General features: G+C 41.1%; 1 protein-coding gene across 1 annotated transcript in view; it reads right to left on the bottom strand.

Moving 5' to 3' along the window:
* CPE (carboxypeptidase E) overlaps positions 1-13657 on the bottom strand; it is a 111252-nt gene that overhangs the window by 27421 nt on the left and 70174 nt on the right. The window contains exons 2-3 of the mRNA XM_082727245.1: positions 5159-5355; positions 3320-3487 (exon numbers count right to left, since the gene is read on the bottom strand). Of these exons, the coding sequence (XP_082583371.1) occupies positions 3320-3487; positions 5159-5355 (365 nt within the window). The remainder of the gene's footprint in view (positions 1-3319; positions 3488-5158; positions 5356-13657) is intronic.

The raw sequence follows: 13657 nt of genomic DNA, 5'->3' as shown, positions 1-13657 counted from the left end.
GAGAGAAATCACAAGTAGACAGAGAGGCAGGCAGAGAGAGAGAGGGAAGCAAGCTCCCTGCTGAGCAGAGAGCTCGATGGGGGACCCGATCCCAGGACCCTGAGATCATGACCTGAGCCGAAGGCAGCAGCTTAACCCACTGAGCCACCCAGGCGCCCCTTATTAGTATTATTTTTAAAGGTTAAAAATTAAATTAAAATTTTAAAAAATTAAAAGATTATTTGTATTATTATTTTAATTTATTTTGTTTATTTATTTGAGAGAGACAGTAAGACAGGGAGTGGGAGAGGAAGAAGCAGGTTCCCCGCTGAACAGAAAGCCCTATGCAGGGCACGATCCCAGGACTCTGGGATCATGACCTGAGCCAAAACAGACACTTAATGACTGAGCCACCTAGGAGCCCCCAGAATCTTGACTTTGGCTCAGGTCATGATCTCAGGGTCCTGGGATAGAGCCCTGCTTCAAGCTCTGTGATCAGTGGGGAGTCTGCTGGAGATTCTCTCCCTCTCCCTTTGCCCCTCCCCCACATGCTCCCTTGCACACACTCTCTCTCTAAAATAAATAGATCTCTAAAAAAGTTCTAATTGTTTTAAGTACCATGAGCATATGTCTTTTTTAATTTTATTTTTTTCAGTGTTCCAAGATTCACTGTTTATGTACCACACCAGTGCTCCATGCAATACATGCCCTCCTTAATACCCACCACCAGCATATATCTTTTAAATAAGTGTTGCTTACCCTAGAAATAAGAAAACACCTAACACCACGGTTCTGCAAATATTACACAGGTTCTGCTGGGGAAGAAGAAAGTGGTGCAGATGGAAAGTGTATGGCACTGCACAAAGGCTACCCAACAGATGTCCCCTGAACATGAGTTTATTCCATAGATTCTTCTATGCAAGGTAGCAGGCATTATTTGTCCCATTTCTTGGAATTAATGGAGAAGCATAGACAGCTTAATGTAAGCAACGGGGAGCGCCTGCCTGCTGATATCAGCACTGGGCTTCCACAGTGGTTTTTCATTTCTGCCTTATCCCTCACAGCTTACCACATAGGACTGCCCTCTCTTTACCTCTGGTTAAGAAAAAAAAAAGACCGTCTTCTCTCCTTCCAGCTCTCCCTTCATCCAAGAAAACTGCACCAGAGGCTGAGAAATTACAAATGTGTCTGTGACTCAGAAGCAGAAATGTTTAAGTCACTCACTAATCAGGTTCTACTAGAATCCTCAGCCCCTGGCAGCCCTTTTCTGAGACCAGTTTCCACTTGTTGGCTTAGCCGAAGTTTCTGGAAGGAATCCTAAATATAGGCAGGAAAGTTATAGGAACCTTACACAGATAATCCAGGACCCTCCCTATCTCCTGGATCCTCTATCTAGTCCCCAACCGCATGATGAATGCTTGTCTGGAACTCCAGCTGTGGATCTTCAGATACTGTGACTTGCTTGCCAGGCTGGACTGCATTCATTCATAACAGGTTTTCAGCCTACTATGTGTCAGACTCAAATATAAACCATAATTCTTGCAACCAAAAAACTGAATTCTAGAACTAAAAGAGAAAATAGCTATAGAAATAATAATAACAAGCACAGTTCTATATAGCTATAAGCACCAGACTGGAAATATTTTTAAAGAATGGAAGGGAAGCTTAACAGGATCTGTCTGGAAGAGCAGAAGGCTTCACAGAGGAGATGACATGGAAGCAAAGGGAAGAACATTCTAGATGGTTGGAACAACACATATGAAGACATAAAATTACTAGAAAATGCTTTGCTTAGGGAGCAAAAAGGAGTTGGTGGACTGGAGTCCACAGACTATCAGAGCCAGATTAAGGAGTAGGTCAGCCAGCAGCTGCCAGGGGCCAAGGGAAACTTGAATGGCGTTAGCACTATAATAAAATGGAGAAATGGTACTTTCCACATCCTCACTTGGGAAAGGTACAAAAAGGAGTTGATGAACCAGAGCCGAATTGCCTGGAAACACAGAAGAGGAATGGAGAGCTGCCAACAGCAGTTCTTCTCCACCTTTCCTCCATGATGGCTCTAGATCTCTCCAAGTAATTGAAAACAGTGTTCAAACAATATTGGTTTGAAGGGGCATGAAATGTTTAGTGGATATGTCAATGCACCCATCTAACTCTAAGGTACATAACACAGAGTCCCGAGCAATTTTGCCAAAATGGTAATAATAGTTGTAGGTCCTGACTTCAAACACTTTATATATATTCACTCACTCAAGCCTTACCCCAAGGGGGTAGATCGTCATTGAGTATTATCATCTCCATACTGCAGCAGAAGCAGCAGAAGCATACAGTGGTTAAATAACTTTCCAAAACTCAGGTAGCAAATATGGAGCCAGGCTGCCCCCAGAGTCTCCAGACGACTAAACCATCACATAATTCTGACATACTGAGTTTTCACTTTATCCTCTGGGCAGTGGAGAACTGGCAAGGTTTTTTTAAGCAACGGAGCAGTAATTTGTGCAGGAAGATCACTCTCAAGGGATTCGAGAAGATTGAACAGAGTTGGGAAAGGCTGAACCCAAAACAAGAAGAGGGAACTGCTGGTACTCAGGAGCAAGAGACAGTGGGGGCCTGAACCAAGCAGTGGAATGAGTTTGCAGAAGAGGAGAGATTGAAGAAGCTTTAGAGCCTTCAGATCACTGAGATCCTCCAACTGATTGCTGGTGGTGATGACAGTAATGGAAAAACCAAGGCTTTGATCATAGAATAAGAGAAAACACTCTTTTCTTATGGAAAATGTTTGGTTTTGAGGCCCTGCATGTCCTCGCCAGATGAAGAGACTCAGTGAGCCAGTAAAATAGAGAAAGAACTCCACAGGAGATCCGGAGCTGGAGAGATGGATCTGTAGAGAAAGAGATAAGGGTAACAAATGGGATCTTGAAGGCCAGCACTTAGCCAAGGTAGGGGAAGCAGGGAAAGAAGCTGAGCAGTAACTGGAAAGGCAGTAGAAGGATCAGGAGAAAGTAGAATTGTGCAAAGCAAAGAAAGAGAAGGTTCTAGAAAAGAAGAAAAAAAATCAACAATGTGAAATGCTGTGATGTGCTGATATAGGTCCTCTGAAAGGGCCATGAAGACATTCAAAGACACAACTAGGTTCCTTCCTCCCATCCCCTCCCCTCCTCCCGTTCTCTTGACAGCCCCTGCCCAATTCCAGGGTGTCCAGCCATGACTTTCTAGGTGCGAGCTAACTATCCCACACAAGCTTAACATTACTGCTACGTCCTCCATTATGATGAAGATATTAGAACATACTTCCTTAGGCTAGAGGATGGAACCCAAGAAAACAATGTATTTTCCCTACCTTTGTGTTTTGATCCACAATCTTCTTCAGATTTTTCAACAGATGATTATTTGGACCACCTTCTTTCTCATTAACATAAACTATCCTATCCAGGTCTGGAAAGTTCCGATTCAGATCTATTCCCTGGGCATTGCTGCGACCCACAAACCAGTCCTTGAGCTCACCAGGCTAAAAAAAATCAAGAAAAAAAATAATAAGTTACGTATTATTATTGTTACTATCTAGTTAAGGTCTTCATTAATAAATTTTAAAATTGGAATTAATCATTTATTTTAATAATATCCTCTCAAAACTGAATTTTCACTCTTACTAACAAACACATGAAGGTATCAGGCTTAAAGTATTTGTTATGGTAATTTCAAAAATATTTTCAATGAATAATATCTGGAATTTTAATAATAATTATATTTGAAAGATAATTATCATCAAACTACAAAAAAGATCTATATATATATCAGTAATAGATGATGCCTTTCAAAGCATATATCAGTCTATAGTTGGGTTTAAGTGAAATATTCACTGGCTCTGTAAATCACAGGAATCTATTTCTTAAATATTCAAAAGAATAAACTACTAAAGAAAATTGGAGGTTTAGAATGAGTTTAACATGAATTATGTACATATTAGTAAGATACCTTCCTCTTACAGTCTTTATGAAAAAATATGAGCTCTAGAACAAAGTTCAAGAGCTTTGTAAGTTGAGAAATTTCTGTTCAATTTTAAATCCTTCATTTCAGTAATGGTATAACCTAGATTTCCAAGACATTTAGCTACATTCCATAATGAATATTTTCTTGTTTTACTATTAAATTTTACATAATCTATGATATAGAGCTAATTCCCATATTCTTGAAGTTATATAAGCTCAGACCCTTTAGACTCCAAGAAATAAAAATCTACTACAGAAAATAACAATGATAGTTTTTTGTCCATTGATCTTACAGATCAGAATATCACCTTAAAATAGTAAACAATTTAATTTTCTATGTTATTAGAATTTTTCTAACTTTAGGAATTTTATCAGTGTTATTTACAGAAATCCTGTTTGGGTTTCTTACAATGTCAAACTGTCACATCACTGGATGTTTTATTTTTAAGGTAAAAATCAACTTCCTAACTATATATAAACATACCAATACCCCCATAAAATAAGAAAATCACTTCACGCTGTAGAAAACAACTAATGTTCTCCATGCCTGTGCAAACAAAAAGGGAACACACAGCACTAATCTTCTCTTAAAGTGTCAGTACTTTCCAGCTTCTCTAACAGTTAAAATGTATGCACTTCATTTTAGAGGTAGGAGAGGATTTTGTTGGTGGCGGGGGTTTTTTGTTTTGTGTTCTTTCCTTTTTTTTTTTTTTTTTTTAAACTTTACTGATCATACATAGACAAGAATTAAACACCAGTGCAACATTGATCCGGCCAAAATTTTTCTTCATTGCTGTCAGTAGAGGGCGCTATGACATCATCTCTTTCAAAGACAGCACTAGCCTTACTCTTCAACACTTGGCAGTAGTCCTTTCAGTTTTTTAGAAGGAAATTTACCTAGTCACAAACGTGGGTAAATTCAATATGATTTATTTAACAACAAAACAAAACATTACTTAAACATTGGCTGAACCAAATTTCTCATTCGCAATCTGCTTAAGAAACTCTCACCCACCACCTCTTACCTTCTGAACTTTTTTCTTAGCAGCAAGGTGAATAGCGTATCACTTATATCCTCCCAGGCCTTGTCCGCAAGATTGATGTGAGTGCAGCATTACTTACCGACAAGCACACATGTTCAAACACAGAGTGAAGAGAGTGCTCCCTGCTCCGGGCTGGCTGGAACTCACCTGAGAGGCAGCCTTCTCAAAGCCGTCCGGGTTGAGGGAAGGCATGATGTGGATACGAGTGCTGTGGATCAGTTTAACAATTGTCTCGTTGCCCTTTTGGTACTCGTTGCACAGGTATTGGGCCAGGAAAATGAGCAGTTCCCGTCCAACAGCCTCATTGCCGTGCATATTGCCAATGTATTTAAATTCAGGCTCACCTAAAAGAGCAAAAATAAATAGTATGGAGACATTTTCTAGAGCTCCGAGTAGAAGACAAATGGCATCCAGTTACAAGTGTGTTGTACATCTACTAATTTACTAAACAGAGCTGACAGCTACTTCTCCCTCCGAATTGACATCCAAGAAATCTACTTCATTTATTTTTTTAAAGATTTTATTTACTTATTTAAGAGTGAGAGAGAGCACGAGGGAGTGAGAGAGAATGAGAGAGAAGGACAGAGGGAGAAGACGACCTGCCATGGAGCAGGGAGCCCGATGCGGGACTTGATCCCAGGACTCCAGGATCATGACCTGAGCCAAAGGCAGTTGCTTAACCAACTGAGCCACCTAAGAAATCTACTTTCAACGTCAAACTACTCCAGGGCACCTGGGTGGCTCAGTCAGTTAAGTGACTGCCTTTTGCTCAGGTCATGATCCCAAGGTCTTGGGATCAAGTCCTATGTCAAACTGCCTTTTTCAGCGGGTAACCTGCTTCTTCCTCTCCCTCTGTCCCTTCTCCTGGCTTGTGACCTCTCTCCCTCGCTCACTCTCTCAAAAATATAAAGAAAAATCTTTTTTAAATAATAGACTAATAAATAAATAAATAAATGTATGCCAAAATATTCCAAACACTTTTATCTTTCCGATTCTCCCTCCCCAGCTACCCACTTGTTAAGGACTGGATTGTGTCTCCCCCAAATTGATATATTGAAGCCCTAATTTCTGATGTGACTGCATTTGAAGAATAGGGCCTTATAAGGAGATAATTAAAGTTAAATGAGATCATAAGGGTGGGACCCTAATTCTTACAAGATGAGAAAGAGACACCAGCAATATCTCTCCACACCTGGGTGGAGACCACCTATAAGCCAGGAAAATGGGGTCTCAGAAAACTGCTGTACTGGTACCTGGATCTTGGACTTCCAGCTTTCAGAACTGTGAAAAAATACATTTATTTTGTTTAAGTCACCCAGTTGGTGGTATTTTTGTTAGGACAGCCTGAGCAGACAAACATACCATCTCATCGTGAATAAATAATAATAATAATAATAATAATAATAATAATGCGTTGCATGCCTTCTATTGATTAAACACTGAACTTCACATTTTCCCTTATTTAGTCCTCACCAAACATCTGTAAGTGGGTATTATTTTATGATGAGCAAACTGAAGTTCAGACTGCTTAAGGCATCTTACCACAGGGGTGCCTGGGTGGCTCAGTCGTTAAGCATCTGCCTTCGGCTCAGGTCAGGATCCCAGGGTCCTGGGATCCAGACCCACATTAGGCTCCCTGGGAGCCTGCTTCTCCCTCTAGCACTCCCCCTGCCTGTGTTCCCTCTCTTGCTGTGTCTCTCTCTCTCAAGTAAATTTTAAAAATCTTTAAAAAAAAAAAAAAAGAGAGAGAGAGAGAGAATGAGATCTGACTATGGTAACACAGTCCATGATGCCATATTTTTTTAAAAATTTTATTTATTTATTTGACACAGAGGGAGAGAGAGAGAGAGAGAGTGAACACAACCAGGGGGAGTGGCAGGCAGAGGGAGAAGCAGGTTCGCTGCAGAGCTGGGGAAGCCTGATAGGGTACTTGATCCCAGTACTCTGGGAACATGACCCAAGCAGCAGGCAGTGGTTTAACCAACTGAGCCACCCAGGCACCCATCCCCCCTTTTTTTAATCCTAGTGATTAAAAGCATGAACTTCTGGAGCCAGACTGCATGGGTTCAAATCCTTGCACCAAGTCTTACTGGCCGGCCTTGAGCAAGTTACTTCCACTCTCTGGCTCTCTTTTACCACCCATAAAATGAGAGAACTATAAAATTATCCTCAGTGGGTTAAAGCCTCTGCCTTCAGCTCAGGTCATGATCCCAGGGTCCTGGGATCGAGCCCCGCATCGGGCTCTTTGCTCAGCAGGGAGCCTGCTTCCTCCCCTCTCTCTCTGTCTGCCTCTCTGCCCACTTGTAATCTCTGTCTGTCAAATAAAATAAAAATAAAAAAAATCTTTTAAAAAAAAATTATCCTACCTATAAAATTATTGTAAGAACTAAGTGAAGGAATAAGTATAAATGCTTAGAATGGTGCCTGACAAAGAACAAGAGCTATGTGTTTGCTATGAGGATGATGTCACATTATCTTATCAGTGTGACAAGCTTTACTACATATAATCTAATTTTCTCAACGTCCACTAAAATGGGGAGGACAGATATTTGTATTGTCATTATTATACAAATACAGCCCCAAGAAGATATGTTTTACTAAAGGGCTCAGAATTCGGACATAAATCACTGTTGCCTATTTCTGCTGTGGTCCGTTGCATTTAGGAATCATAAAATTGCAGAGGGCATAGCAGCAGATGCCCTCAATTAATCCTGTTGTTCTGCTCCCTTCTGCTTCATCCATTCCCCAGGCCCGATTTCTACCACAGGAAGGATTCTCCCACTTACAAAATCACTAGGACTGCTCCCCCCTGGTGAAAAATTTAAATTTATTAAATTTTTTTTTAAAAAGCACAACAAAACTGGAATTCTTTTTCTCTTGGAAATATGTTATGAAAATATCCTTTGCAGGAGATTCTTGAGCATGTGATTTAAATGACTGCTAACCCCTCCGAACCACGTCCTTGTGTGACCTTTCAGCCTGCATCTAAGCTAATCTTAATCTAAGGATCAGGTAGGAGCAGGATCAGGGGCTACTTATCTGCCCCTCATTTTTCACTTTGAGGGCAAGTCGCTCACAAAACTATGCCTAGGGACTTGCCCAGAAGGTACGTGAAAAGAGATGTTTTCTTTGCTTCTGATTTCAAAAATCTTAATAACCTTCCTTTCTGTCAAATTCACAAGCTTTACACCTGCCCCTCACTGGATATGAATTTGTTTGAGGCACAGTAGGGAGGGTAGCCAGAGGAGTATTACGAGCCTATTCTGCGAAGTTCTGTGAGGAGACTATACTGGGGGAGGCAGGCTGGTCCGGCCCCTGACCACAGCACAGTTCTGTGTACTGCTTCAGTCATTCCAAAGTGCTTGCTTGGCCCGCAACCCATAAGAGTAGGTAAGCTCACTGACATTTTGTATTACTTCCCCGGATTTAGAAAATACACTCATAATCATTTAAAGGAAAAACAGCAAACTCATACTCACTTAGCCCCGCAGTGTGTGTTTGGTGGTCACAGTAAATTTTGTATTGGAATCCAAATGTTCTCCTGATTCTGCCACAAACCACACCACTCCCTAACGCTGCAACACCTGATTTTCCAAGTCAGAAATTGCCAAATTTCCAACATGGTTTTGTTTCTTCAACTCTATAGGGAATTGCTCTCAGAAGCAAATCTCCCCCAAAATGTCTATTCTATCTGTGAGGAGATGGTAATAATAGTAACAATAGCAAAGCTTTCGTTTGACATGAAGATAGAAATATAAAGGTCATTTTATAGAAGACATTAATGTATGGAAATGAAATTCAAGGCACATACGACTTAGCGAAAGAAAAGGCAAGTGTATTTTTATCTTCCTCTGCTTTCTAGAATAAATTAGATTGCTAGATAACGCTCTCATCAGAATACAGGAGAGCTGCTGCTAAGCCTACTGACGTGTCTTGTAAGATGAAGAAGAGCCACAGTGTTGTTGGATGTGCACATGAAAACCTTGGTGTCTGACACTACAGGAGACCAGAAGCCAAGAGAGCAGGATTCTTAAACTCAAGGAACGTGGGGTCTGGAGGAAGACACAGACATGCACACGAACAGTGTTCGGCAGTTAGGCGATAACGAGGGAATGTCAGATACATTAACCAACCAGCTTCAGGCTTCTAAAGTGCAACAGTCCTACCACCCAGATGGCCCTTCTCCAGCCCTGTGCCTTCCCAAAGACAAATTTATTTTTACAACACAGCCCCCACTGGGTCCCCTCTGCCTAAAACCCATCAGCTGACTACCTTCCCATTTGCTTTCACCATAAAGGCCCAAGTTCTCTCCAAGAGCTTTAATCCCCTGGTGGTCCAGTCTTGTCCACCTCCCCAGTCTCCTGAGGCACCACCTTCACTCCCAGTCTTTCCACCACAGGGCCTGGCCTAAGATGGAAGCTCTTTACTTGTCGCGCACACACACAGTTTGCCCTCATGGTCTCCTAACCGTGGACCACTCTGGTTTCCTCAGAGTACTTGGAGTCTCAGTCCAGTTCTTTTTTCTTTTTAATACCTCAGGGTGAATATATACATTCATCAGCGTGACTGTTTGCTCTTCCAGCCGACTGCGTGGTCTGTCAGTGTTGGGATGGTATCCACTAGAGTTCACTAGTGCCTCACTTCTGCCCAAAGGAGAGCCAGAAACACAGTGAGAACACAATAAATATCGATTAACTATAGTCCCGAGTCAATGAAGAAACAATGGGTTGTGCTTCTCGCTCCCAGCCTCCCAGCGCGTGACTGACAGCACAAAGTGCCCCTGACATGCCGGTGTAGCTGTGGGCACCTGGAAACTTCCTGGCACAGTAAGGGGGACAAAAGGATAAACTGAAGGGGACTTGAGTCAGGGTCAGGGAGTCCATACCCCAGGGGCAATATTTAGAGACTTCCATGCTTGTCTCTGTATCCGACATTCAAAGGGAAGAAATGGAAATTCTTCTTCGGGAAGGAAAGCAGTCGAGTTGTGTGAACAGCTGATTTGCCAGGAAGAAAATTAATTTCCATGGTCACAAGAGAACCACGAAACCTCTAGGCAAGGACTCCCTAGGGCTCTCTTTGTCGTGAAGTCTAAACAAAGGAATCTGAAGAGACTTTGCCTGCCGAATCCTTAATTTAGAAAGAGAAGATGGAAGCTTTCGGGCTTTGGATAAGCCTCTGTCAGTTCACCTTCCATTTATTTTAATGGAGGATTGACTGCTTTTCGTCAACACTGAATTTTCTTCTCTGATTCTCTGACGCTGGAGTTGCCACAAACTGTGCAAAGGATGACATGTGAGTGTCTATTTACAGTGTCGATACAGAACAAATCCCAGGTTAGCAGGTGTGTCATCTCTTGTGGACACAGCTGCTAATGCACATATGCCCAGGCTCAAGCTCCTCTCTCCCCTAGCAACGGGAAGAAAAGGTGGCCTGAACCGCTCTAAGCGCACCTGGGAATGGTTGGCTTTGCCTTCATCTTATGCTCTGCACTCACCATCTTGTTCATTTTCCTTTTTACACAGTGATGAGCCTGAGCTCCTGATCCTGCAGCCGAGGCATTGTGTTTGCACGGGTGGCCAAAATGTCAATGGCATTGGCTCGGAAAGTACACTTCCCCTGTTGCACCCATTTTCCCACAATTTCATGTAACCATCTGTCTTCCAGTTACTTTGCATAGCACTCGATCATCTGTCAAGGTACCATTAAAAGATAATCACCCGAAAACCAAACGCAGCCTGGCTGGACAGCGTTTCCATCTTCTTCATCTGCGTCACAGAACAATCAATGCGCCTCACTGGATTTGTGTTTGCATCAGAACTATATAAGAATAACAGATGTTATTCTGTTAAAATCAGACCAAGGCTTTACTGAAGTCAGAAATAAAAAATTCCAAACTGAGGAAGCAAATGATTTTAAATTCCATACCTGTAACTCTTCATTTGCTCCAAATGTTTATTAATATGATTTGAAGTACCTAATCACTAAAAAAAGAAAAAGAACAAAAGAAAGAAAAGAAGAAAAGGGTGCCTGGGTGATTCAGTCAGTGTCTGCCTTCAGCTCAGGTCATGATCCTGGGGTTCTGGGATCGAGCCCCACATCCGGTCCCTCCTCCCCAGGAAGTCTGCTTCTCACTCTCCTCTGACCCTCCCTTGCCATTTGTGCATGCTTTCTCTCTCTCAAATAAATAAATAAAATCTTAACAAAAAAAAAAAAAAAAAAAAGGAAGGAAGGAAGGAAGAAAAAAAAGTTTTAAAGAAACATCTACTGCTTCAAAATTAAAACATACGTATTGTATACCCCCAGAAACTCATACCCCCTTGGGCTTAGTACATGGGTGAAGTTTAAAGTTGAGAGCAGACTGGCAAAGCCCCCAAAGGGTAGGAATTAATGGATTTTATTAAAGTGACCAGATAGCTCCTAAAGCAGAAGTTCACAGGCCCAATAGGCTGAGCCTTAAGAAAAGAAAGAAGTAAAAGTAAAAATAGTAAAAAAAAAATTTCCTTCTCGCAAAAAGGAAATTTTACTTTCACTACCTTATTTGACCCAAGGGTCATCCTATCTGTCTCTAATATTTTTTCCTCTTGGAAATAGCTGACAGGTTGACCATTGGATTGAGGTCTTGATCAGAATGAAGGTCCTTCCCAATCATAGAGTCAATTATTCAGTGCCCTCTACATGGGAAGAAAAGAACAGAGGGAAAATACCAAATGGAAAATGAGATAAACGTGAAAATAGGTTGTAAGCTGTGAAACTCTGGGTAAGTGTAGCATCATTATTTAGAAAAAAGTAACTAGGTTAAGGGTATTATAATAAAGAACTTGATTATAGTATCAGAACCTTTTCATCTTTCATTCTGTAAATAGAGACGAAACTCCTACTGAGATGAACGTATTCTTCTTCCAATATCAAATTATTGCCAAAATATAAGTTCACTAACTCATTCAAAAGGTATGTTTTACTCATTGATTTCACAGTTCTTAGAGCTGGGGTAATTTCAAGAGGCATGTTCCTGCTACGTGTAATATACTAACCACATCGCTGAATAACCAGAGCATCCAAAAATAAAATGCTATTTCTCAAAAAAAGCATGGCAAAATGTGCACCTCACCAAAGATTTTGAGAAATGGTCACATAAATAGCTACCAAAGCAGCAAAATCACTGAACCAATCCGATTTACAAAAGGCTATGCAAGCAAGTTGGAAACCTCTCAGGAACAGATGGGCCTTCCCATCAATGATCTCCCTCTCTCGGCGGTAAACCTGGGGTTAAGACATTAGTGCTACTAATTGTTTCCACTTGTTCGACATTCTAACATCTTAGAGCTTGTAAATCACTCTTGCAGAATGAACCCTGCAAGTTTCCAAAAACTTGTCAATAAATGCGTCATTAATTGGCTCATGTTTTAGCAGATTTTAGCAGCCTAAAATGCTGAGTGCATTCCTAAAAGAAATCCAAATCTCCAAGGGCCAAATAGATACTAGAAGAGGGTGGATATGGATATGAAAATAGATTCTTCTTCTACAGAAGAGATGAGGAGAGAATAAAAAGAAAAAAAAAAGAGAAACAAGGAAAGGTGAAAGAATAAAAAGCAGCCGTAAAAGACAATACAGAGTGTAAAAGATTATCTTACCTCCCCTTGCTTCCTCCTTCATAGTCATATCTTAAAATAACTAAATTTACATGTCATCTTGAAAGGAAAATCTCACTTCATCTGATTTTTAATGGACAGCCAACACGGAATACATTACAGAATTATTCTGCAGAAATCCATTCCAGAAGTTTTCAAACTATTAATTATGAATTAGCCATAACATAGCACTTTAAAGTTCTCTTACAAATAATGTCTAGCGGGCGCCTGGGTGGCTCAGTGGGTTAAGCCGCTGCCTTCGGCTCAGGTCATGATCTCAGGGTCCTGGGATCGAGGCCCGCATCGGGCTCTCTGCTCGGCAGGGAGCCTGCTTCTTCCTCTCTCTCTTTCAGCCTGCCTCTCTGCCTACTTGTGATCTCTGTCTGTCAAATAATTAAATAAAATCTTAAAAAAAAAAAAGAAAAAAGAAAAGAAACCCAACTTCAGGGGCACCTGGGTGGCTCAGTGGGCTAAGTCTCTGCCTTCAGCTTAGGTCATGATTTCAGGGTCCTAGGATTGAGTCCCACATCAGGCTCTCTGCTCAGCGGGGAGCCTGCTTCCTCCTCTCTCTCTTTCAGCCTGCCTCTCTGCCTACTTGTGATCTCTGTCTGTCAAATAAATAAATAAAATCTTTACCAAAAAAAAAAAATAATAATGTCTAGCATGTACCTAGTAAGATCCTAATTGAAGTAAGAGGGATAAGCAAAAAAGCAGAAGTTATTTCTAACCTTGGAAGTCTATAAAAACAATGTCAAAGGTCCAATATCAATAAATACCTTTAATTTTTTTAATTAAAGTATTTGTTTTTAACACTAGTATCCTAGAAACTTTATACAAATACCCCTATTCGATGATGAGTACATAAATGTTTAACAACTAGCTCTGAGCTGCTGGCCGATTTCCGTGGTGCAAATGTGCCCACTCTGGAAATCTGGAATTACCAATGCAAAGTCAGTCAGCTCACAAATTTCCCGAAAATTAAAAAGAGTTCTCTTGGGACACCTGGGTGGTTCAGTGG

This window comes from Mustela nivalis (assembly GCF_964662115.1).
Source record: "Mustela nivalis genome assembly, chromosome: 4".
Taxonomy (NCBI): domain Eukaryota; kingdom Metazoa; phylum Chordata; class Mammalia; order Carnivora; family Mustelidae; genus Mustela; species Mustela nivalis.
Note: the sequence above shows the minus strand (reverse complement) of the source record. Positions and strands in the feature narration are given on the sequence as shown.